We start from the raw sequence: 27240 nt of genomic DNA on the forward strand, positions 1-27240 counted from the left end.
ACTGTGAAATAGTCTCTTTTGTTCCCGTAGCCAAATTTTTTTTTTAAAGTACTGGTATCATTTGTGGATCCACAGCTGTATCATTTTGGAAGTGCAAGCATCATTAGTAGGACCAAACAAAGTGGTAAGCAAACTAGAATGGGGTACAAAGACTATAAAACAAACAAAAGTTCACTTCAGAAAGCTTGCTCGTGGGTTTGTAGACTTGGAGCCAGATATTGACACACGAAGAAAAGATAGCTCAGCAATATGCTAGCCCCAAGAAGTTACTACAATACCAGGTTATTCGTATGGTAAACTGCAAAGCATTACCTACATCAGTTCTATTTTGTGTAGTGACAGCAGGACAGCAGGAGCATTTGTGCACTGACTTATACAAGCAGGAATTTTTCCAACAGCTACAGCAGCACAACTGACAGCGTTCGCAAAACGCTGAAACTGGCTCAAACAGTGCACATAAATGCCTTAGACACAGACAGCACTAACGCGTTCGTAAGGGTCCCTAATTTCAACAGCTAAAGGCATTGCAGACATTCCAGGAAAACATCAAAGGTGGGTCACGTATAAAATACTACACTGTTTTGACGAGTGCAGGGCTAGAACATCCACAGCTGCAAATGCATTCCAGACATTTCAGGAAAACGTCAAAGGTGGGTCACGTATGAAATACCATGCTGTTTTGATGATGAGCGCATGGCCAGAACATCCACAGCTGCAATGCAGTTTATGCACTCAGGCCTCAGTTGAAGTCAACCACAGCTGTTTCCCCCCCCCTTTTTTTTAGTCGCAAACACATGAAGCCAACAGATAATGAACCCAGTGGTCAAAAGTGTGTGCCACATCCACTGCTGTGATCACACGTGGTGCTGTCTAACACTCCCAAGGTCAACTCGTGCGCATACATAAATACTCAAGAATGTGGACATGGGAACAGCCATCACCACAGCTCAATTGGCAAGAGCATCGCATGCATAATGGGGAGAATGTGGGTTCGGTTCCTACTAGTGGTAACTTGTTTTGTTTTCTTCATCCACTTTCATTTTCCTTATCATTAATACAATTGAATCAAAAACAGCCATTTCCCCGATGATTTCCTTGGATTCATTATCTGCTGGCTTCATAGGGTGTGGCTAACAAAAATCAGGCCCGTTGGTTTCTCTTCTCGTCTCTTTGGCCGTTCACCAGTATGAGCGAAAGTCAGTAATCGTGAGTATGGGCATGAGTGAGTAGAGAGCCTACAAAAATACTGGTGAGTGAGCATCCACTTATTCTGCCAGCCATTTGGGCTGTGATTACCACACAGGGAACAAAACTAGTGAGAAAGATGCACACAGAAGCAGAAGGCTAATGACCGGTCAATGAAATTAAGAAAGTGGTAATCCCACCTTCCTCAGCAGCTGTATAGATGGTGCCTGGCAACTTGGGGTTGGGATCGGCCGTCTTGGCAGCAATGACCACGTTGGCACCATCCTTCGCAGCCTTCAGGGCAATCTCCTTGCCGATCCCTCGGCTGGCACCAGTAATGAACAGTGTCCTCCCTGCTAGCTTTCTGCATATTCATAGAACACGTTCACAAGTCTTGTACCATTCGTCCCTCAAAAAAGGAGAAAAAAAAGAAGAGAGAAAAAGAAAAGAGAGAGAGCGATAGAGAGGAAAAGCACAACTGGATGGCTTTGCTGCTACTCACGAATGAAGAAGTGTCCATACATAGGCAGCTAATAACTAGCTATGGTACTTCCTTTTGACCCTGGACGTGGCACAAGTCAGTTAATTTTGCTTTTCTTGCAACAGAGATTAACCACCCTAATCAAGCCCTTTTGCCTAGTGCAAATGAGCTAGAGCAATCATGGGCGTCACTTTGTAGCTTGTGCTGCCTTCGCTATCACGTGTTCAGACATTACCACAGGTGCTTACACAAATGTAGAGGGAAAGCCCCTTGTTCAGAACAAGTATTCTTCCCGACATCTGGGGGCTAATATAAAAAGCAAGCTGCAATATAAACATTCTGGAACCAAGATATGTGCAAAAAAGTTAGTGCAATAACAAAATTACCAAAAAAAGAAAAAAATATTGTGAACTAGAAGAAACTAGCAAGTTAATAAAGGGTTAATTAAATGGAATACTGGGATTTTATGTGCCAAAACTACATCCTGATTACGAGGCATGCCACAACTGGGGGGGGGGGGGGGAGGTGTTAAATTTGAATGCCTGAGGTTCTTTCAGTGCCTAAATCTATAAGTACATGACCATTTTCGCATTTCAACCCCATAGAAACCGACCTTGGCTGCCATTGCAGCCAAGGTCTAACACTTGAGCTCAGCAGCGTACCGTCATAGCCACTGAGCTAACTTTTAAACTTGGGTTACAAAATGTACTGACACATATTGTCCAGGTTGTAGAAACTGTGCCATGTGCTTTCCATATATAGAAGAATGACATTTAGAGTGAGACTAGGGATGATGAAGCAGCTCATAGGTAAACAAGAGTGCTGTGCACACTTTTGTGGGCTTTGCTAATGTGTATGACAGTCGCGGCTATCGTGGGTATGAAGCTAGTGACGTCACGACACATCCAGGGTATGTGCAAGGCTGCAGGAGAGACGCTTCAGCTGCTACCGCATACACTGGCTGCCGGTCGAGAGTGCTAAGGTGCTTCTAGGGCCATGCAGCTTCTTGTGGATGTGGTACAGCTCGGAAGACTAATTATTTAATACAGCAGCTGGGTCTCGCAACCCAGCTGCTCTGCAAAGCCGCAAAGCACGTGGAAGGATGGAATTGAGTAGAGTGGGTAGGGAGAGCCCATCTTGACGAGGGCATCGCTTAGAGTTGCCATGAGCCAAACAATGCCTTGAAAGGCCAAGCAAACTTAGAAGGCCTGCTTCCCAAGACCTAACATACAAATGGGCCTCAAAGGAAAGTATAGCGACATCAGAGTAGGCTGGCTTGCTAAGGCTAGCTGCCTGACGTCATGCTCCCTCCCAATCTTTCTTCCTTTCTCTATGTGTTAATCTCATAATCCCTTCTTTTCTACTGGTCATTATTCAGATGCCACATGCTTGAGCTAAACTGCTACAGTGCGGCCAGCAGCACTTTCCTTCCTTTACTGTGGATTAGATTATCTTGTTGCTCGTTTTACTCTTTCGAGCACACAAGCTTGATTCTATGAGAAAAATGAACAGCTTTTAGATGAATGATGAGAGGAAGTAAAGAAACAATAGAGACAATGCAAATGGTAAGAGGGAGTACCTGCAACATCACAATAACAAAAATAACACCATTATATACGCCCAGTAAGATTTGAGGTATTCAACAGACATAACCACCATGTCAGAATGGGTCCCTTAACCCCTTGAGGAAAGCTACATTAAGGAATGGAGAAGCACACTGTAATCTAGCACAGAAGCAACCAGAACAGAAAATGAATTATTACTAGTACTCACAATTTAGCAAGGCAAATCATTTTCGCAATTTTCATGCGGACATTAAATTTCATATCTTCTTTAATTTGATACAGAGACTAGTATCTGCATTCCAAGTCAATCATTGTACACAATAGAAATGTTTGGCAAATCACTTTTTAATGGATAGCAGTAATATTACTCAGGTCACTAACGTAACACATCATGCCAAAGAGTTTACAAGCACCTATCACATGGCAGTTCAGCAGGTGGCTTGTTCACCCTGTACTGACAACTGAAGTAACCAGGGCTTGTTTGGCATATAATTAGAAATGCAAAGGCTGCACATATATCTATAGAAAACACAGTACAATCAAAGGCCTGTCACTGTAAGTAATCCAAATTTTGTATTTTTTCCCAAGCGCCCTCCTTCAAGTGGCAAAATATTTTATAGTACATTCCAGCTACTACTTCCTACTTTTGTTAAAACCTATGAAGGACAGTGCAGTTCTGACCTCTCGAGTGGCCTATTCAAAAGTGCAGAAACTCCTTACGCAACAAATCACAATGTCCTTAGTTATTATTTTTCATGGTGAAACATGTGGAGTTCTTGCAGGAAGATATGAAAGTTTATTAGTGAAGTGTTTCATAAACAGGATACGCAGGCCACACAGCTGCCGTGAAGTCAGGCACATGGCAATGAATGATTTAGACTCTCAGACCACTAATGCTACACGTTACTTTGTTTTGACCGAAAGGTGCTATGTGACAGCAAGAAATGCAGAGCTACAACGGACGCTAGAAAGGTTGTTAACACTATTTAACACGGCTTTCTAATTGACTATACTTCGTATAACGCACAGGTTGTAAGAGTGGAGCTAAAGACAGTATAAAATCCAAAGTCAAGTTCTCTGACATATCCCTCCCCAAAACCTGCGATGAAATACACTAGTAATGAACTTAGCCTTGTGATGGAGTGTGTAATGGAGTGTTTCTGGAATCACGTTAAACTGAATGCCACTGTATTTTGCAGCACATTTTTGGGATGGATATTTCCGATGTGCCCGAGTTGCAACCTCTCCGGAAATGCATTATTTCACCACAACACTGCTTTAACTGTGGAACTGCAACGTGTCCCTTAAAGTAGTTAAGTATAGTTGACAATATTCCAGGTTCCCACAATAAGCTAAACGCATGCAATTTATGCTGCAAGTAATGGCTGCCTCTTCAGGTAACCCACCAGAACAAGGCCAAGAACTGCTACCTAATGGGAACTTCATGATAACCCTCTTCAAAAGAAGAAAGAGACCATGTGATATGCACGTGAAAACTAAAATTCTGGTCAGCTGCACAGACAACCTCATTGCACGGTATCAGTCAAGACAGAGGAGTAATAACAAGCATAACAGAAGGAAGCAGAAAGGCAGGGAGATATGAAATACAGGCATGATTAATGATGACAACAGCATACACAGTGGGCTCACAGTAAGCTGATTGAAGGCTTTCTAGTTGGTTGCTCATTTCTCAGTGTAATAACACAACCCCTTCCGAGGGACCGGCCCAGAATTGAGTGGAATGAGGATGCAGGAATATGAAAAGAATTTCGAGGAATGTAAATTGAAACAAACGGGTGGAAATATTGAAGTTAAGAGTTTGCAAACACAGATATTAAATGAGATATAACCACATAAATGTTACTTTCTCGCTTGAGAAATCGAAAATGGCTTCACAAATGTTCCTGTAGCTGTAACCGAAAGCGGTAGCTCCGCAGCAAAGAAGAATCGCAAGTGGCAAGCTCATGCCAAGCTTGCCAAGCTTTCAAAAGGGATCCTCCAAATGTCTTTCCTTTTGAACTGAAAGTTGACGACACATTAAGAAGAAATGTAGAGATACACTCTCACTACAGAAATGACAAGGTTTTATTTGCTTTCACATTTTCTTTCTTTTATCCATTTTTTTTCTCCCTTTTATTTTTGACCTTCATGACGCCCAACCTTCACGATGACCATTCCCAACCGTCTGCAAGCGGTCACTGTCGACGCTTTTGCGTTTCTTTCGCTGGTACGAGCCACGAAGGTCTTCTTCCCTCTTCTATCCTTTTCCATTACCGACGTGGTTAATGATGTCACGCACCATTCACTAGAGCCTCAATCAGCGTCAGCCAAGAGTCCCACTGCTACACATTATGCAGCGACGTACGTACTATCGCGCTCAATATGAGTTGCAACAAGAGATTCCTTTCTTCTTTTTTTTTTGTGGGTAAGCGCTGCCATGCCATACTGTACCCGGCCTGGTAGTACCCTGTTTACGAGAAAAAAAAAATAGCACTTCTCATTTTTATTACTGAAAGAACTAACGGGTGTATCCTGTGTTGCAACTCACATAGAGTGCGATAATACATGAACACCTATCTAAACACACGAACTTTCAGCGTACGTAGACCGGCTTATTGGTGCGTCAACTGTATCAGCAAGTGGGTGCTGAGTCAAGGTCGTACAGTTTCAGAACGGCTGCTGCTGGTTAGAGCCTGGGAGGAAGTGAGCACATTCAATGTAAACGGCGATGAACCGAAAGCACACGGCCCTATGCGGCTGTTTTCGAACGTGATAATAAAGTAACCTTGACCCCTTTGTACACCATTTCCGAAATGCTGGATGCACGACGAATGTGCTACTGCTTGAGAAGGAAAGCTAACGCAAAGAAAAGCAAACGTGGTGCTACCATCAAGGAAAAGTTCGTTGACCACGAGTGCACCGAAAAACAATTTCCTGGTAGCCTCAAAGATAATTCGTGCGCATCGCAGGGGTAGAGGTAAACGCCTGTGCTGTGCATCTTTTAAATCCGGACACTACATACTTAGACCAACACGGGATGATGTTTGTTCGTTAGCTTACGCAGCACACAGGCTTTCTTACTACCGATAGTGCATGGCTCAGGGGCAAAGCGGTACTTCTTGCAGAGGTGACGGGTTTGTTTCTACATAACGCCCCACCGTAGCGGCTGCGCATTCAGCGGCCTTCACCGGTCAGGCTACGAGGAAAAAGTGAGACAGGGAAGACGCTGACAAGAGTTCGCCGGAGGCTGCTTTGATGCGAGGGGCAAGCGCGAAATTCGTGCGACACTTACCCGGTGTTGATCATGGTGGGGCCGGTAACTACACGAAACTCTTGAGCTGGTGCACGATACGACGCAAAAGAAGGCCTTCGGCGAACCCGGATGCGGAGTGTTCCGTTGGAGTGTCGATTATCTCAAAGGGCTGTTGCCACTGCGGCTGATCGGATCGTTCAAGGCAATGTGTCCGTACTTTTGCACGCAGCGCATCCGTCGACCTGCGCCGGCCGAAGTACGGAACAAGCAGGAGCAGCAGCAGTGCGTGGCTAGTAATTTCAGAATACCAAGGCAGAGGACACTACTGTACAGTTTAGCCTAGACCTAGACGTATACACAAACGTATACGTATAGACATGCAGAAAGTGAGCAAGCACCTATGACGTCATTGGTCTTTGCTTCTCGAAGTAGTTCAAAAACATTCACTGCAGTAATTTAACATCGAAGCAATGCTGCCTATGAACGTAACTAAAGACGTGAATTGTACTTGCTAAACAATGCGTTGCTGCTAAAGCAAGCTCTGGGATTTGGTCAGAGCCTAACCTGAAGGGCTTTAACAACATTGCCTTCGAGATTCGCATACATCAAAGGGTGATATAATTCGATCACTATGCTCTGAGGGAAGTGGGAATCTTTGACTCTTGCTTCGACTAGGGCTTCGACTCATATGGACAAAGAAAAAAGAAAGAGCAGAGAAAATGACATGATGTCTATTTTTTTGCTTTTTTTGCACAGAGTTTTTATTATTTTATGAAGAGACTCTGGTGACGTGAGTTTACGTTGGAGCGTGTGTGTGGAGCTTCAGCTACTTATCATCCTTTACTACAGATGGCAGTAGTTGTCCGGTAGGCACTAGAGGCTAGCCGAGACGTCGGCGCGCCTTGCCCAGACGTAAAACGCCAGAATTTGTTTAAGGGGAAGCTTTAGCTCGGACCCAACTCCGACGCGGCCTGTTCATATACATGCAAAACGCAAAAACCTTTTTTCTGATATAACCTCTGGACCGATTTTAATGAAATTTATTGCATTTGAGAAAGTTCAATTCTAGTGACTGTTGTAAGCGGAATTTTGATTTAGGGCCTGAATTTTCTTAAAAAGATTTTCAAAAATTCAATGGTTTGAAAAAGATAGAGCAAATTTACGAATTAATAGCTCTGCATCTAGAACAGATATCGCGGTTCTGTAAACGGCGTCCCTTAGATCGTTGAAAGCGGACAAATTCAATACGTCAACTTATATCTTACGTGAATTTGTTACGTTGTTTACAAGGGTTCTGCAAAAGCTGTGTTTTCATATTACTAAAATTTTTAATATTCCTCTTTGACATATCAATTTTGTCCGCTTTAGATGTACTATTAGATTCAATTCACAGAACTGTGGTATCCATTTTGGTTTCTGAGTTAGAGAGTTGTAAGCTTCATAGTATCGTTTTCTGAAAATTTTATATTTTTGCCAGCTTTTAATAAAAATTTGACGACATAAATAAATAATTCGAAACCAACAGGCACTAGATTTTACTTTTTCTTTTAAATGCAACAAATCTTGTCAATTTCGGTGCAGTGGTTGGCGAGAAAAACGAGTTCTCCTTTTACATATATTTAGATAGGAGCACCCGAGCTAAACCTTCCTCTTAAGAAAGAAAGAAAGAAAAAAGGAAGTTGCTGCGTCCTTCGGTTTTTTTTTAAAGGGTGTAGACGAAAGAAATCATCATCGAGTATGATTTCTAAGAAAAACATGTTACGCTTAATTATCTTATATTTCATACCTGCCGTTCCCACTTCGACGTCCGCTCAAGCAGCCTCTGTATTTTAAACGCTGCGTTCAGTACTATCATAAGGACAATAATGAAGCAATTAAAGGAACGGTATGCCTAACATACAGGTAGAGGTTTTTGTAGATCTTCTATGTTCGTTGAAGAAGTGTGGTACCAGATTGGGCACCCAGATTTATTGGGTTGCGCCGGAACTGTAAAAAAAAATAATAATTTAGTTTTGCTTGAATTAAATTAGCACATTTACAGGCTGCCCCAAATCAAGGCGTTTATAGTGAATGACGGCTAAGAACTTGTTCAGCTGAACCGAATAGCACCCGTGCGTTCTCTCGGGAACTGGTGCGCCTCTGCGTAACACCCCCGATCTCCAGCAGCACAATCATTCGGAATAAGAGCACTCACGGCCCCTCACATTCGAGACTTCAAAAGTGCTCTAATGCGTTACATTCGAATGGAAACGGCTATTCGATAATTTTTAATAGGGAATCCTGAAGTCGAATACGGTCTGAATAGCAAATACTATTCGATTAGTCAGAACATATCACAGTGTATTCAAAGACACAACTCACGTTGTAACCTATCATTGTGTCATTATACTTTACCAGGCCAAGAGCTGTTGCACTATAGAGGTCGGTTTCGGCGGATGCAACGTCACCCCTCCCCGATCGAGGGTGGGCGATTTGAATGGCCCTACAGGTATGCGTACCCTTCGAACGCAGTTTTCTGATAAACTAAGTCGTTTCTTGGCGTGAAACAATGGCTGCGTGGTTTCTGGAATGGTATTTTAACAGTCCGCGTCGACTTAGCGTCTTTTTAAATAGCGCCTATGCAGACGACGCGTGCACCTAGCGGCAAAGCGGTAGTGACGTGGATATGGCGAATATTGAACCGTACGTAACTATGTGTGTATATATATAACACACACATATAAACATAAGCATAGAGAGCGTCCCGGAGTTGAGAATAACAAAGCAACTCTACGCGGAGTCTGAGTCACATTGTTTCTTCAGGGCACTCATCACAAGTATGTATATCGCACACAGGGTCTACTCGGTTTCAGCTGGTAAATTTCCCCGTCTCTGCACGTCTTCAGTTCTCTTTCAACCCTTGATCTAGGCATTACTTCGAGCTACTTGGTCTGTCATACTAAGAACCTCAGTAGTGAAATTGAGGTTCCCAGTACTTTCAAGGCTGCTTTCATTTATGTGGCCGTGAAAGGCGTTGTCGCGGTGAAACTATAGAGGCAGCACGAAGTGTTCGCTTCTCGCCACCAGCACTCACGCCAACGTTGTGGCAGCGAGTGCTGGTGGTCATCGAGTGAGATGTGTTTGCATTTGCCTGTGCGTGCATACACCATGCTTGTCGCAGGCGTATTTACCGGTGTGTGAGTGGGGAGGTAGAAGGCATGCCACCCCCTACGCCACACACACACACACACACACACACACACACACACACACACACACACACACACACACACACACACACACACACACACACACACACACACACACACACACACACACACACACACACACACACACACACACACACACACACACACACACACACACACGCACGCACGCACGCACGCGCACACACACACACGCACGCGCGCACACACACACACGCACGCGCGCGCACACACACACACACGCGCGCACGCGCACACACGCGCGCACGCGCACACACACACGCACGCGCACACACACACGCACGCGCGCACGCGCACACACACACGCGCGCACGCGCACACACACACGCACACGCACGCACACACACACGCACGCGCACGCACGCACACACACACACACACACACACACACACACACACACACACACACACACACACACACACACACACACACACACACACACACACACACTTGTGAAAGCTGACACTGGTGCATTGACAAATCCAACAGCTGTTGCCAAGTTTTCTCGAATTGCGCTCACAAAGGTATGATTTCTTTATTACGCATCCCCTGCTTGGGCAGAGTGCATTGTCTTTCGGGCGTCGTCGCCACTATGTACGATAAACGCCTGCATGATAGTCGGCCGGCCTCAATAAGCATTTAAGGGTTACCATGCTTTGTGGTGCGAGACGCCTGGAGGACGTGCCTTGCCAGACTGCATTTCTGAGAAAACTGTCGCTGGTCACTCCAAAAGAAGTTTAATCTACCAGTCCTTGCATCATGCCGTGTTTGTTGGGGCTGTCTAACCTAACCATCTTTGAAAATACAAAATCAGTCTTGCTTGTTATAAGTTACCGGTATTTAATCTGTGTTGCATGTTAGCGATTTTGTTTTCTGTTTAGCAATCAACGTTTTTTTTTAGTAACTTGAATGAACGATTAGTAATATCTTAGCGACTTATAAGTTAGAAAGGTTGCTTGAAAAATGGACTTCTAGAATGCACTTTAACATTCAAAAGCTACATGCAAGTGGCCGAAACTCGCTGTACGACACATATATGCATGCTTCGTGACCATGACGAACCAATGGTTGCCTTCACATTGGTAGCCTTTGATCGTTCTTCTCAGCATAGTGGTCATTGTAGCGTTCACATTGTGCCCACAAAATTGAAGTTTCTTTATTATTTACACAATCAATTTGAATCCGTTTAAACGCTGCGAGTTCAGCGGTGTCACTGATTATATTCGATTGGTAGGTGTGCGCTAACGTGTCAGAAAGCTAATTTACCAAAACTAAATGGAATAAACTTTGTGTTCAGATTTGCAACACAGCAGTTAAACAAGACACATCGACTGTGGAAAAAAAAAAAAAAGAAGGCGCAACTATATCGGTACGGCTGAGCTCGCCCACGCGCTATATACTGAACAAATAACCTTCCTTCCTAATGGCTTTCGGGCCAGTCAGTACTTCACGGCCGCTTTCAGGGCGAAAACGTGGTATTTGACCTGTGCAAAGCTCAGGTAAATTGTCATCGGCGTGTTAACAACTTGCTGTCAAGCGCTTTCCGCAGAACCTATAGTTCTGCTACGACCAACGTACGTAGAGAAACGCGCCCAAGATTTAGGGACAATGTGTAAACTATAAGTACGTTTTCATGCAAGCAAAACTACGTTGCTTGTGTACTTTTGAATCGTGCCGTATTTGTAACCTTCCAATCTGACGGTAATGAAAAATTTAAGCTGTCATAATTCGTTATGTAAATAGTAGAGGTAGGCGGCCGAATATTGACTTATGCGACTACGAATCGAATACGAATAGTAAGTATCGAATACTGAATCGAATATCGCATAGGCAAACACACATGCACATACTGAACAGATAGTCGACTATCACGGACAATTAGGATCGTTTCACTATAACCGTCGCGAAAAGAACTGCACCGATGGCCACTTGACACCTTTGAAGCCTGGTGGAAATCAAGCTTTCAAAGAATGACAGGCTTACATGTGACCAACTTTCCAAAAATTCTAAATAAAGACTGGTCGAAAAAACATCAGAAGTTATGGAAAAGGAAAAGAAAGAGCTAATGAGGTATGTGTGCGTCTTAGACACAAAAATTTGGAGGATGCTTAAGCTTCGCCTTTAAGAGCGGAACGTGATAGAATTCAAAGATTGCTGACTGTATCTCACTATTCACGGCAACTGCGGCTTATATAACCGTAATGTTTGCAAGGAAACGCTGTGCACGAAGGCGAGCTTTCTGGTAGAAAAGCGACCTCTTGCGTGGGCCGATCTCGGAGTTATTGCACAGGCGCGCCAATAAATTGCGTCATTTTCAGGTTTCTGTTATTGTTTCGCACGTTTAGTCTTGAAGTCCGAGAAGATCCAACATAAAAGGCATGCGCTGTCGGGGCTTTGTATCGTGGGATTTGTTTGTGGGCGGTCATTCTCTAAAATTCCGAGGAATAACATTGTCAGGAATGTGAGACAAGGTATGCGCAACTTTAGTGATAGAATAGCGTGGCGATATAACCCGCATGTACAGTATATCATGTAGCAGGGCGTGGCATATACATATAGTAAATATACACGGAAATGTTCGCTCACGGACAACGACGCCAACGTCCACACCGGATTTTCCGCGACACGCTATCGCGTTAATAAAGGGTCTGTTCCTAGGAAGACATCAATGGTTATAACGTAAAAGATAAAACTGCTACATGACTGGACTGCAAGAATCAATAATTGGCAGGTCAGAAGCAAAAATAGCCGGTTGTCATGTATTGGACGAAAACAAGGGGAACCGAGGGGCCCGCCCCCATCGAAATGCGGCCGCCGTGGCCGGGATTCGATTCCGCGACCTCGTGCTTAGCAGCCAAACACCATAGCCCCTGGAAAGGAAGTTATTGTATTTTGCTTGCAGTATTACACACAGCTTCTTTCACAAATGATACTTGTTCATGCGCTTTCGGTTGTTGTGACTGTCGCCGTCGCGATGCACCAAGGAACGCGGAAACTAGGCAACGTGAACGATGCAGAGCAGGCGCTGATGCCATGACAGCGCTAATGACTGATACCTTGGATTATATATCTTTTTTTTGTGTGTGTGTGGGGGGGGGGGGGGGGGGGGGGGTCTATGTAGCATCACCATTTGAAATTGTTGTCAACCTAATCTGGTTTTATATGAAGCATGACAGTCAATGAGGTAGGTGCAGTTTCGGTTCCAGTTCCTTTTAACCGGAGTCCGCAGAGAGGAAGCGTTCCGTTTAAGCGAAGTCTGTCAACATTCTTCCTTTGAACGAGCCTGGCACCCTCGTTTCATTTATCCGGCATTTCCATTTAAGCGAATTTCGTTTATTCGAAGTACAATGTACTTCGTTATAACGAGCACAAATAGAAAAGTGCACAGATAAACAGGCACACTAATTTGACTTTCTTTCAGGATATGCAACACCTTGAAATAGAACTGTGTAACTTTGACAAATTTTGGACCTTACTATAGGAGGGCTAGCTGGTGCTTCTTGAAGCGCTGGGGCGCAAGGTAAAAAAAACGTGGTTTTCACATTGCGCCAGAGTACCTCAGATACCTTGACACATATTTATTAACAGCGAATATTAGACTGTGAAACAAGCCGTCAATTAAATGGTAATGTTTTTGTCATTCCTGACTAGCCATCGGCGTCATTCCGAAAGACGTGTCTATTGCCGTGAGCAAGGAGAGCAGGAGAGAGTCACGAATTCCACATGGGAAAAAAAAAAAGAAAAGAACTGCTCGGGAATAACGCAATTCGATCGGCTGCCGTGTGCAGTACGTCGCGGCGTATACACCTTCACAAAATAACGGTCTGCCGTTATTTTGGCGCTTAAATGCTTGGGAAATGAAGCTGCCAAGAGATATTTCCCGTCATTTACTGCAGCACATATTTTACAGCGTGCGTCGTACCCAAGCGAGCTAGAAGAGAGCAGAACTTTCAGGCCACGGCTGGCCTGGAGTGCGCGGCTGGCGTCTGGTACCAGACGCGCGCGCTTCAGACCAACAGCTCTTATGTTGCTTATAAATCTTTCTCTGCATCGGGAGGTTGTTCTCCGCAGCCCTCTTCTGGCTGACCAACTCTGGATTGTCCAGCAGGCCCACGATGCGGCCGGGAGGCTGGGCCTCCCGGTTCCCACGTGGGAGCGGCCCGCTTCGTGAAGACACACGATCTGCAGGACTTCAATAAAGCTTTACCATACCATACCATACCATACCATACCATACCATACCATACCATACCATACCATACCATACCATCGGGAGGTTGTGCAAATATACTATACCTATGGCATGCTTGTAGTCGAGAGTGTCAGTTTGCCAGCACCAGTGAGCGTTGTATAACGGCGTATCGTCCATGAAAGTTGGCTCCAATCCAATCCAATCCAGGGAATGGATGTCAATTTCTGGCTGCTGAACCGATTGCGAAAGTAGCATCGGGTAAAGTAAGTGCGACAAGCATCCATGCCCCATTTCAGCGCGAAGCACGCTTCAGTTACCTCGCCGGGTTTTTTGGCGTCTTCATCGGTCGTGCAGGGTAGCAAACCGAACGTGCGTCTGGTTAACCTCCCTGCCTTTCCTAGCTGTCGTCTATTTCTTTCTCTCTCTCTCTCTTTTTATCGGTCGTCGGGGCGGCCGTGATGTCGCACATGTGGAAACGGTGTTTATCTCGTCCTGAGGATACGATGAAGTATACGATTAAATGCCCGAAAAAAAAAAAAAAATAGGAGGCACCGCCATCGGTTATCGAACCTGCGACCTTCCGCTATGAAATTTGACGCCATTGGCCACCTGTGCCACAACGTCACGAAGCGCGAGCGCTTAAGTAAAAAGAAGAGGGTTGGGGCATGATTGGTGTTGTGGATTCTTTTTTTTTTTCTTTTGCTGGGACGTAGTTTCTGGCGCGAACAAACAAGAAAACGAGACAGAGCTATAGCGCTCTGTCCAGTCCCCTGTCTCTATGTTTTACGTTGGTATTTGTTTTTTCGCGCAAGAAACTATGAGCTCTAAAAGCAGCAAATAACCCACAGGGCAGTTGTAGTTCATGCAACAGTGACAGCTTTAAACAAGGAAGTCTATCGATTATTGGGGCAATCGGAGCAAACACCAAAGGGCACATGCAATTCCTTCGTTATACGCGCTAATTTTACTTTGCTCCTGTGGCAACTGAAATCGTCGAATTAAACGAAGTGATATTTTTGAAAGTTTAAACGATTACGCCATCGCTTCATGTTAAGAAATAAATCAGCAGGCATATACTGTATATATGCAGAGTTGCATCTCCAATTTGTTTGCAGTGCTGCCTGAGGCATAGAAGCTGCTAGATATTTATGACGTGCAGCTGCGGAAAGTTACTGAAGTCTAATTTGTTCTGATTTTTTAGCTGACATGACACGAAAGTTTCTGTAAGCAGCTGCAAGAGTAAATTTAGCACTAAAAAAATATAGAAAAATTATTTCTGGCCGAATAGGCGCCATATGCGTGGTTACTACAGGGTATTAGAGTGCCTTTCAGAACCGCTCAATACGATCGTGTTAAATTGAACTGTATTTAAAACATTTAGCAATTCCCGCAACCATTGTTACAAAGGAGCACGCTCCAGGAGAGATCTTGCAGTGCAAATTTCAGCGAGCACCTGGATGAGTAAATTATTTTTGCCGAGATCTCGCTGTAATATAGGCAAGGATGACTCCACATCAGGTTGAACTTCGAAGGTTTATTGCACCATTCTATGTGAAATGTTTGTGTGTTGTGATTTTAAGTTCATGTGACCGTGTTTGCATAGATCAAGTATTAAGTCCTTTCACGAATATGCATGAATATTTTATACTGCATCAGAAATGCCTCGCAAGGTTCCGTGATCATTCATATGCATTCAAAATTTTCGCCACCGTACAACGCTTTACGTGACGGTGCCAGCGCCTCCCCCCCACCCCCCCCGATTTCTCTTTTGTTTACTTTCGTTTATTCACTCTCCGACGCTAATTTTCAACCGCCCTTCCGCAGCAGTCACGTGCAGTGAAAAAAGCTAGCGGTCGCAGGCGGGCCAACATCACTGTTATTGTGAGACAGAAAAGTGGGTTATGGGCGTTTATGGCACTTTTTCGAAGCTATGCGTGCAGCACAAACGATATGGGAATCTCCAAGGGACGAGATAATCGTGGAACTCGTAAAGGACCCGACGACGTCGTCAGGTGTCACGCTCGTCGCGGCAGGAGCCTGCGTCCGAGCGTTGCGCCCCCCTACGGCTTGCGCAGATCTCGGCACGCTGAGGTGAACGGCGCCGCGGTCGGCTGGCACACCCAGGTCAGGCTCCACCTCTCGCCGAACGGGCCCTGTAAGAAACATAGGTCGGCACACTCGCTCATCGATACAGTCGATCGCCCATCTCATTTGCTCATGCGAGAAAACCGGGTGTGAGTGAGCGACGCAGGGTGTGACCAGACGTCGGTATGAACGTGCCTGAGTACATATGAGTGTGCGCAAACGTCCGTGCGAGCGTGGCCGAGTGCCAGTGAGCGTGAGAAGACGCGGGTGTATGGACGCGAGTTAATAACTGTTTGTGTGCGTGGGCGTGAGCTTGAACGTGGGTATCTAGAACTGTGAGTAGACGCGAATATGAACGTGACTGCGTAACAATGAGAGAGAATGGACTTGAGCAAATGAACGTGAGTTAATAACTGTTCGTGTGCGTGGGCGTGAGCATGAACGTGAGTACCTAGAACTGTGAGTAGACGCGAATATGAACGTGACTGAGTGACATTGAGTGGGAGTACACTTGAGTGTATGAACGTGAGTCAATAACTGTTCGTGTGGTTAGTCGTGAGCATGAAAGTTAGTGAATACCTGTTCGCGTGGGTAGAGGCATCAACGCGAGTGAAAGTCGGTGAGTGTTTGAGGTGGGTATGAGCGTGAGCGCACCTGCGGAAAGCAGGCCCGCGCCGCGTCGACGCTCTGCACCGCGTGCTCTTCGTTCGACGCGAAATCCATCGCCGACGCGTCGCCGTCGCCTCCGGCGTAGACGGCGGTGGAATGCCGCGAAGGGGCGCCTTCCGCGCTCGTCATCCCGTTGTCGTCCTCCTCCCGTGCCTCGGCGAGGCTTAGCCGGGCCAGCTCCTGGCTCTGCCGGTTCACGAAGCTGTCCTCGTACGACCGGCGACGGTGGGGCATCGCAGCGGCGGTCGCCGTCACCGCGGTGGTCTTGCGCTGCATTCGAGCCGTCTTGGCGGGTCGGGAACCGGGGCAGCACGTCGTCACGGGGCTCGGCTTGGGCTGGGCGCCCGACGAGGAGCCGGCCTCGCGCAGGTCCCGCTCCGGGATCCAGCCGGGGAGACGGGACTCGACGCCCCTGGTCGACAGGCGAGTGTCCGGAGGACGGACGTCGGCGCCGTCTCCCGAAGCGAAGCGCCTGCACCGGTCGAGGACGTCACGCACCGGTGTATAAAAAGGGGGCTAGTTTGGTCGGGGACATAGATTTTAACCGTGCAACGCACAACGTACCGTCTGTATGCTTCGCAGAGTTTAATACCTTGTAATGCTGATTTAAGTCAGGAAACATCTCGCTTAGCCTATAGTTTCGTTTTCGATACACTGGAGCGAGGTCCGCTTAACTAATTACCAAACTGATTGGGCTTTCCCTCAAATAATATTTCGTTTCTTTTTTGGTCCAGTTGTGCTCTCTAGGGTCAGAAATAAATGTGAGCAAGTTGTTTTTATCTTCCTTGATGTGAAACTGCAGGGTTAAAGAAGATTCCAAAAGGCCGATCAATAGCCATAATAAATATATATCTAAGGAACTCTGAAGGGGATGATATGTTTGTTTAACTTGATTAGTAAAATGCGCTTAGGAAATCGCAGCATCCTTACTCTTACTGTTGTCAGTCGTTTGGTGAGAGAGAAAAGCAGCAGAAAAAAAAAAAAAAAATACGGGCGCGGCTCCGGATTGGTGTTCCCACATGTACCGAGTCATCGTGATATCAAGGATATTGAAAGCGCTTATCGGGACTACGTGTGCGTGACTGTTTATCGAGAATGGGGGACCACGTACGTAGCGCCACAGTGGAGCTACAGGCTCACGTTTGACACTTTGGATACGTTTCTTTTTCTGCTTGCACGTAGCCGAATTGCTCGACAAGATTTTTGTAACGTGTGACGTTACACGGGTGCAGTGATGCTCCCATTCCGGCGTGATATTAAATTCAAGTACATTCACTGCATTCAAATGGCGGTTTGTGATAAGAATCTAATTTATTGTTCTTGACACTGTGCATTGTTGGGCTGTGTTGCTTACGTGCCAAGGTGTGGCCATCATAACTTTCACGGGGCCCGCGTAAGGACATGACAAAGGACACCGCCGTTGTTCTGTGCGCTTTAATCTTCCACACTTAACAGAGACAGCTGTCCCAACGACGATGACTATAACGGTGACAAGTGCCAAAGTCTAGGACGATGCCATGGCGGCTCACGCGACGTTAAGCAGACATTGTATTCCATAGATGACGCCAAGGTCTCCTCTTTCTTTCTACGGGGGACGGGGGTGCAGGGGGAAGGGGGCGTTGTACTTGTTTGTTCTTGACCTGTCTATCTTTGCTGGGCTTCAGTGTTTGTGACGATACAACAATACCAACAAATTGTTCTTCCGAAGATGCGCGGCGAAGATAAACGTTGTGATATTCTGAGTATCCGATTCTGATTCTGAAAGTACATAGCTGTGGCAGATGCCACAGAAGTTGCCTAAAGTGCCTTTCAAGGCCAGCTGCAACGAAATCTTAGGCGAGGTAAAATAAAAATAAAAATAAAAGCATAGTTTTAGATAGCCTACATAAGAGCAGCATCCGGTGAAATTTCACGTTTGAAATTCGAGTGGTTGCCTCACTAAAAAAATCGCAAAATTGGAGATTTTTGTTACTGAAACCTAAAAATAAAGGAAACGTCTGCGTTACCGCTCGCCGGAAGTGACGCACGACTCAGAATGTGCGGATGCTCGACATGACCTCCGAGATCCGGCGGCGCGGCCCCGCCGAGAAATTTCGAAGGCAACGTGCTGGCACGTACGTCACACGCGCTAACCGCCAGGTGTGCGCGTCGTCGCTTAGGTGTGATATAAAGGCTGCTGATAAGAAAACCAGACAATCACAAGCCCTGCAGCTCTGCCAAGATTGATTCAATAGTACGCACTACTCATTTGCAAGCATTTCATAACCAAAGTGAAATTTTGTTGCACTTCGCCCTTAATAACCATCCACCTAAAACAGCGCAGGTGACGGGTGAACCGTATATCAGAGGACAGAGGCGAAATCCTGCGCTGCTTGTTGAAGAGCGTAACAAGGAGGCAGGTTCGCAGGGAGAGACGGTGACATTCTCCCGACAAGTATTACGACGACGCAGTTTAACCGTAAGTTTTGAGTGGATGTCGTCGGCTTTCATTGTTTCGTAACACTTTCAAGTCGGCGTTACAGCAATCGCTTCCATCTGGCGGGAAGTGAAACACTGTTGCTTTCTCGCTTCCTGTGTACAGTTCAGTACTTCGTCGTGCCTGTAACGCAGTCCACTTCCCCTGCCTACTCTTGCATCCGGCAGGGGGACTATTCCGTAAATGTCCGCCTGTAGTGTACTTACTGTCCATTTCGGCCACCTCCGCCGATTGGCTCGAGCTGAACCGGAGAGAAGGAAACGGGCTGTGGTCGCCCGTTTCATTCTCGCTGGTACCCCAGCCCAGCCAATCAGCGCTTCAGCAGCAGACAAAAGGCACATGTCCATTAGGTGGACATTACAGAATATCCTCCCCCCACCCCCCCAACCAGGCTGAGTTGTGATATGGGTGATGTCAATTAGCGATATATTTGAGATGAAAACCTTTCCTGTAGTTTCGATTCAATATCGATAAGAAATTCATTCACTTGAAAAGAACGTTCTCAAGCGACACCGAATCTGGCCCATACGGCACACTTTGTGAACAGAAATAGGCTCGCTGCGAAACGGGCCATTTGTTGAATGAATAGAAGTCAGCAAGATTCCAGCGAGCGCCAAGACTGAATTAGCGTGCTTGGAAGAGAATGGCGAAAGACACCGAACGTATATATTAGACGTGCGAGTACGTTGATATTAATTACACGAAAGCCAATTAAGATCACGTTAAAACAGCGGTTCCAATTTGGCTGTGACGTCTTTGGCTTTGCTATATGAAGCCTGCGGTCAGAATAGGGTGCGTAGCGGCCTGTTCTTAAGATCATTATTTTAATCGAAAGTAGCTAAGCGTGAAGCTCTGAAAAAAAAGGAAGAAAAAATTGTCTGAATCGAAAATGGCATGACCTACCCTACGACCTTACCGAGCGAACAAAATGAAGAAAAAAAAAAGAACATAGATGCACGTCTGCCTCCGTGCCTAGATGTAACGTTATAATTGGCGACACTGATTTTACAAGAATCCTAGAATGGTACTCAGAAATGCCAAGGTGAGTGCTGGGGCATTAACTTTTTCGTGACTTCCATGCTGGCAACTTTTATCGTCGGGTTGTACATAGTATTATTTATATACCCCTGTCACCTGCCGTGGCTGCTCATTGGCTGTGGTGTTGGGCTGCTGAGCACGAGGTCGCGGGATCGAATGCCGGCCACGGCGGTCGCATTTCGATGGGGACGAAATGCGAGAACACCCGTGTACTTAGATTTAGGTGCACGTTAAAGAACCCCAGGTGGTCCAAATTATTTCGGTGTCTCCCCCACTGCGGCGTTCCTCATAATCGGATCGTGGTTTTGGCACGTAAAACCCCATAATCGATATACCCCTGTTACACGCGTGCTTTCAAAGAATGTACAAAGGAAAGAGCATTGAAATCTGCGGGCCTCATTGGCTGCTTTACCGCGAGCTTGCACAAACGAACCAATCGCGATTGAAAAACATAAATCGATCGCGACCGGAAGCGACCCTGTGACACGGGTGCGTGACATTGGGCGAGCTACCGATTTACGAACGAGAAATCTAGTGCTGTTTTTTTTTTCTGCCACCTTGCATCACTCACCGATACCTACACGACTGTTACCACTTATGATCGAACAGCACAGCTGGCAACTTAGCGAAAAAAAGAAAGAACGCACTGCCTCTGTAACGGTTACGGCGGCAAGATCGCGCGCGAGGCCACAGACTTTAAATTCGCACGAGTATTCACACTTGCCTTGCGGACATGGCGTCGGTGTCTTCAACCTCGCTGTAAGCTGCGGCGAGTCGCCGATTTCAGGCCGACGAAGTGACCGGGAAAGGGGGGGGGGGTGGTGACTGGCCTCGACGATTGTTCCAAGCGAGTCGTGGCTACTGAGAAGGGTCAACTTCACGGTTGGGTGATAATGATGATGATTCCTTTGGCAGAAACCCACTGGGGGTTTGTGCCATTCGTTTGCCACGAACCGGGTGGTAATATGATAAGAAAAGAAAGCAAGGAAAGAAAAAGTAATCGAATATGGGAAAGGAACCGATAATAAATGAAACAATATAGTGCGCAATAATGTAGTCAGCCTTGTGTAAACAGAGTACCGTGAACTCATTATTAAAGATACTTAAAGTAAGGGGTCGGTGCAAAGAACAAGTAAGTTAAATATTGAATTGTAATATCATTGAATTATTACTGTAAACTTGTCATCTCGCTATTTGAATTTTCTAATTTATTTAAGGGTTGGCGTCCGTTAATAGTCATGACGATGTTCATTCCTTCATACGTGGAATATACTAGCGAGAGGGACTGTGGACGCGCAGACAAACAAGACTGCAAACAGGTGCCGGAATTTGCAGAAAATAGCAAAAAAAAGAACGAATTCGATGTGGTATCGCAAGAAAATTGAATAAAGAACAATAGTTAACCGCAATATTTTAAAAATAGTTACACAAACACATTGCAGACTCCCAACAACGTCATCCTGCAGCCATAGAGTTTTCTGCAATACACTAGAGGGCATAACAATAATTTCCGTGCTTGTGGATTCAGGTGTTCTCGTGGCTTTGTAATCACGCTATATAAATCTTACTGTCGTAAATTTCAGAGCAATCTACACTCTTCGATGCGCAGAAGACGCCGTGAACACGCACAATCGCTACTAACTGCAACGATTGAGCTTGTCGTGGTGGCGAAAACGAAACGCGCCAAGCGTCTCAAGGCAGTGACATGCCCGCGATAAATTCATAATGGCGTTTCACGTCGCTTCTCGATACATGTGTCCGTGGCTTGATGTCGGCGTTCGGCTTTCGAGGAGGACGGACGCGTGATGGCTCGCTTCGTGCGAGGTTCCTTGGCGGCCGCCGTTGGCCGCGGTGGCAGCTTTTCTTCTGCACCCTCGGATTATAGGATGTTGCTGTCAACATTGCCTTCAGGCGAGAGCATGCAGCAGTGCGTTTTTTTGCACGGTGACCCGGCAAGAAGACCATATCGGCTGGAAGATTTTCGCGAGCCATTGGAGGAAGCTGGTATCATCAAGAACATCAAGGGTATAGGAGCCTTCAGATGAATCACATCTGGCTAGTCAAGTTGCACAGCAAGGCGGACAAGGATGCTCTCGTGAAAACGGGTGGACTTCAAGTCAAGGGCGGCTTCTGCGCTGTCATTGATCCCGTCCAACAAGACGTCACCGTGAAAGTGCACTGGGTTGACTTTGCTGTTCAAAGTGAGAGCTTTCGGCAAGCGTTGAGTAGCTTTGGTGACGTCCTTGACGTGTCGAACGACAACTGGTCCGTCAGCGGTTTTGAACATGCGACGTCCACGACGAGAGTCGTGCGAATGAGACTTAAGGAAGGTGTTGAGCTTGATGACCTGCCTCATCTTTTCAAGTTAGGAAGTGGCACCGTGCTTCTTGTGGCCCCGGGCCGGTCCCCGCTATGTTTGAGGCGCCGCAGGCAAGGACACATTCGACGGGACTGCCAGACGCCACGTTGTGGTGTGTGCCGGGCGTTCGGACACGAAAGCAATGATTGTGCAAGGAGCTACGCTAGAGTAACTAAAACGGTTCTCCCAACAGGCGAAGTCCAAGAGAATATAATGGACCTGGAGGAATCCGAAAAGTCTGCCCCGAACAGCAACACCAAGGAACGCGAAGACAAGACCCGGGAGACGGACGCAGAGAAAGCTGGAGGGACGACACCTTACAGCCGCGACTTGAGGAAGGCAACTGAGGAACATGCCGAAATAGGCTGCACGCAAGAGCCACTGCTCTTAAGTCAAGCAAGTGAAGAGGAAGACATGAGCGACAGCACCGCGATCACTACAGCCGAAGATCAAGCAGACGCTACGGGGGCTACCGCGGCACGCGGGAAGCGTCCCAGAACAGGCATTCCGAAGTTGACGGAGGACAGCACCGAACGCAAGGTCAAACGCATGGAGCGTCAGTGGCATCGCGTTGCTGGCGCCAAGGGTAAAAAATATGTCCCCGAAGTACGATCGGCGTCATCGTCGCCGGTTCGGGGTCAGGGACGCGATAAGTAATACCCCGGTATTCACACTGCAGGGTAGAGCCACGGTAAGCGTTGTACGGGTGGTTCGCGCTTACAATCACCATGATTAGTATACCAGCACCATTACGCGTCGGTACGTTCAATGTACGGGGTCTAGGGGCTAGTCGCAAGCAATATCAGGTCAAACGCATAATGCAAGAAAGAGACCTAGATTTGCTTGCGGTCCAGGAGACTAAGGTTAGCAGAGAGGAGGCGACCGAAGGCTTGGTATAGCAAAATTTTCTTTTAAGGTACAATGTATGCGTGAGCCATGCGGTGGGAACATCAGCCGGGTGTATATTGTTTGTTAAAAATTCATGGCATTGTCGTTGAAACGGTTACAAGTTGCTTGCAAGGATGTTTTGTTTTGTGCGATCTTTCTTACGGGGAAGCGAAATTTAGATTTATTTGTGTCTATGCACCTACAAAGTCGCATGAAAGATGTCTGTTCTTTCGCGAATTTAGTATGTATTTTGATTGTGAGAGGTGTTTGATTGTGTGGGGTGACTACAATTGTGTGCTTAATCAGGAAGACCGTTCAACCACTGCTAGTGTAAAGGATGAAAGTGCTGCGTATCTTAAAGAATGCGTGAGCAAATTCTCTTTAAATGATGTGGCACAGTTCGCAAGAGGTGGAAGTCGCCAGCACTACAAACACTTTAGAGGCACCAGCCATGCACGACTAGATCGAGTATACGTGCGTTCGGAGATTGCGCCTTTGTGTCAGAAATACGAAGTTGATGCTGTTTCTTTCAGTGATCATTGTTTAGTGGCCTTCGAGGTCGGCGCAAAGCAAAAAAAAAAAAAAGGAAACTTGAATGGGAAAGGTGCAAATTGAACGCCAAGCTTATCAAGGATGACGTGTTCATAGATAAAACAAAAAAAGAAATGGAGCAGTTTTTTAATGACACACTACACAGTGCCGCAGAGAAATGGGAGTTATTTAAACGAAGGGTAAAATTGAACGCAATAGAAAGAAGTGGGCATATGAAGTATGAAGCTCAAAAGCATGAACAAGGTCTGCGGCAGGAGCTCGCAGACTTGGTGCGAATCGAAACAGCTAATCCGGGTTTGGTGACGCAAGAACTGCAAGTCATTAAAAGAAAACTAGAAAGCTTAGAGGAGGATAAATACAGAGGTGGAATTATGCGTGCACGAGCTGAAAAATATATCACGGGGGAAGTACCAACAAAGCGAGCTTTGTCAGATGAAAAGGCGTACGCTCGAAAAAATGAAATATTGGAAATAGAATATAATGGTAAGATATTCAGAGAACAGAAAGTTGTCATGACGGCATTTGAAAGTTACTATAGAGGGTTGTTTGCTTGTCGTGAGCCAAAGGTGCCGGGCTACGAGGATGACTTTTTGGCAGAAATGCCGACGCTAGGCAAAGAGGAAACGAATTTATTAGAAATGAATATTAGTATTGAAGAGATTGAGAGGGCTATTGAGGAACTAAGCTCGGGCAAATCTCCTGGTCCGGATGGGATTACCGCGACATATTACAAGGCGTTCAAGACGGATATGGCAACAGCATTGCATGCAAGTATTTTCAGGGGCACTCGAGCGGGTGACTTTACCTCCATCGTTCAATCGTGCGCACACAGTACTAATCCCAAAAGGCAAAGATAGAATATCTATTACTTAAGGTAACGGGATACAGGCCAATTACGTTGACAAATGTTGACTACAAGGTTTTCATGAAAGTTCTTGCAGCAAGGCTTCAAGGAGTTATACGGAAGTTAGCTGGGCCGCATCAGACATGCGGCATCAGGGGTAGGAAAATATTTACAAATATTCATATAGCTAGAAGCATATTAGAATATTGCAATAGCGCTCTCCTCAAGGTAGCGATGCTGCAAATAGATCTAGCTAAGGCTTTTGACATGGTACCACATAGTGTTCTCTTTTTATTAATTAATTATGTAGGACTTGGTTCCGTCATGTGTGAAGGTATCAAAATGGCATATCAGAGCTCATGTACCAATATAATTTTTAATGGTGACCTCTCACAGCGCATACAAGTATTCTCTTCCGTTCGACAGGGTTGTACGTTAAGTCCTTTACTTTTTGCTTTACTTTTGGAGCCGCTCTGTAGAAAAATAGTTAATAGTACAGAAATCAAGGGTTTTAAGATACAGTCCTGTCGAGTACGTGTTCTAGCTTATGCCGATGACGTTGCCCTATTTGCTGCAGATAGGGAGAGTGTTAGCGCATTATTCAAAATTACTGAAAGGTTTTGCGAGAAAAGCGGTAGTGAAATCAATAAGCAAAAGTGTATTGGGCTCTGGCATGGCCATTGGAATGCCACGCCCGGTGTTTTTAAAAATATCCGGTGGCTCACGACACCTAGCACTTATCTGGGGGTACCTTTGGATGGGTATAGTGAGAACGAGTCACTCTGGCTCGAAAAAAACGGATGAAATGCGTGCGATGGCCGAAGCATGGGGTGGCCGTGAATTGTCTATTTTTGCACGTGCCACTATTTATAACGTTTTTCTCGCTGCGAAAATGATGTATCTTCTGCAGGCACTGTATTGTGCACGTAAGCACATTCAAAAATTTCACCGAATCTTTGCCGCGTTTATCTGGTGCTCTACGTGGGAGCGAACATCAAGGACAAATTTGTTTCGTCGAGTAAAGAAAGATGGTCTGTCGGTGTCCCACTTGTTTCTTCAGCAAGTTGTATCACGTTTCATAGTGATAAGGGACGGAAGAGACCCGTTTCTGTGCTATTTTTTTAAAACCATGTTAACAGTTTCTATGACTGATTTTTCTTTTCTTCAGTCATTGGCCCTCATTACACAATTTCAAGGTTCTTGCGTGAAGTTGTAACACGTCTTATCGTTTCCTTAGGGCGCGATTTTCTCTTGAGTACCTCTCCAATGTAAAAAGAAAGCGTCTTTAATAATTAATTATGGGGTTTTACGTGCCAAAACCACTTTCTGATTATGAGGCACGCCGTAGTGGAGGACTCCGGAAATTTCGACCACTTGGGGTTCTTTAACGTGCACCTAAATCTAAGCACACGGGTGTTTTTGCATTTCGCCCCCATCGAAATGCGGCCGCCGTGGCCGGGATTCGATCCCGCGACCTCGTGCTCAGCAGCCTAAAAAAGAAAGCATCTTATGAAGGATCTCATTGAAAGTGTGTTCCCTGTTCCATTGTGTCGGTTAATGTTTCAAGAAGGGCCTGGGCAAGACGTACTTAAAAGGGTTAAAAATATGTGGATACCGGCAAACGTTAAAGCATTCTTCTTCAAGCTTCACACGGGAACCTTGCCAGTTAAAACGCGGTTAGAGGAAAGAGGGATTTATGTGCCATGGGGAAGCAGATGCTTTCTGTGCAACAAAGCTGAAACGATCGAACAGGTTTTCATCGATTGTAATAATGCCATATTCTTTTGGGATATAATACAGAGAACGTTAAAGATAGACCTACCCCTCAACCCACATGCCATTCGTTGTTTACCACCTGAACGCAATTTTGAGCAGATGGATGTTATCTTTTGGATGCACGCAGTCTGGCGTAGTCTGTTGGCATATAGACACTGTGATGTTAAAGGCCGACCTGTGTATGAATATATTGTGGAAATGGTTGTGATGGTACGTGACGTGTACAAGTCGAATGACTGTGATGAAGCTGCAGTGTCAATGCTTGATACTTTGGCACATATAAAACGAGTGTGATCCATGATCACAAACTCTTTTGAGGCTTGTAGCCAAGCTGGAAATAAATAAAAAAAAAAGCGTCCGTGGCTTAATGGTTTCAATATCCGGCTTCTGTGCTAGAGGTCCTGTGCTCGAATCTTGGCGTCGGAAAAAAAAATAATAATGTGTATTTGATTACTTATATTACGCGGTACGTTGTACGAGTTTACAAAGTCATAAAGCCGTTTGAAGCCAGAAGGACGAAATTTAGGCAAATCCATGTACTTCCCATAATTCCCATGCTGACTCATCCGCTCCCACTGCAGCTCCCGTAGACACTAACGACAGAGTTCCCTCTAGTAATTATTGTATCAAGCTCTAGTAATTATTCGTG

General features: G+C 45.8%; 2 protein-coding genes across 3 annotated transcripts in view; both read right to left on the reverse strand.

Annotated features, from left to right (window-relative positions):
- Hsdl2 (Hydroxysteroid dehydrogenase like 2) overlaps nt 1-6788 on the reverse strand; it is a 31050-nt gene extending 24262 nt beyond the window's left edge. Inside the window, exons 1-2 of the mRNA XM_050167916.3 lie at nt 6524-6788; nt 1386-1549 (exon numbers count right to left, since the gene is read on the reverse strand). Coding sequence (XP_050023873.2) covers nt 1386-1549; nt 6524-6537 — 178 coding nt within the window. The 5' untranslated portion in view covers nt 6538-6788. The remainder of the gene's footprint in view (nt 1-1385; nt 1550-6523) is intronic.
- Nucleotides 6789-15423: 8635 nt separating this feature from the next.
- The window catches only part of LOC126518257 (uncharacterized), a 13589-nt gene continuing 1772 nt past the window's right edge, over nt 15424-27240 (reverse strand). The window contains exons 1-3 of one of the 2 annotated variants that reach the window (XM_055064179.2): nt 20897-22187; nt 16644-17130; nt 15424-16057 (exon numbers count right to left, since the gene is read on the reverse strand). In XM_055064179.2, the coding sequence (XP_054920154.2) occupies nt 15965-16057; nt 16644-17130; nt 20897-20907 (591 nt within the window). In that variant the 5' untranslated portion in view covers nt 20908-22187 and the 3' untranslated portion in view covers nt 15424-15964. Of the gene's footprint in view, nt 16058-16643; nt 17131-20896; nt 22188-27240 lie in introns of those variants that run through there. The other variant, XM_055064178.2, reaches the window with a different exon arrangement.

The sequence above is a fragment of the Dermacentor andersoni genome, chromosome 11 (assembly GCF_023375885.2).
Source record: "Dermacentor andersoni chromosome 11, qqDerAnde1_hic_scaffold, whole genome shotgun sequence".
NCBI lineage: Eukaryota > Metazoa > Arthropoda > Arachnida > Ixodida > Ixodidae > Dermacentor > Dermacentor andersoni.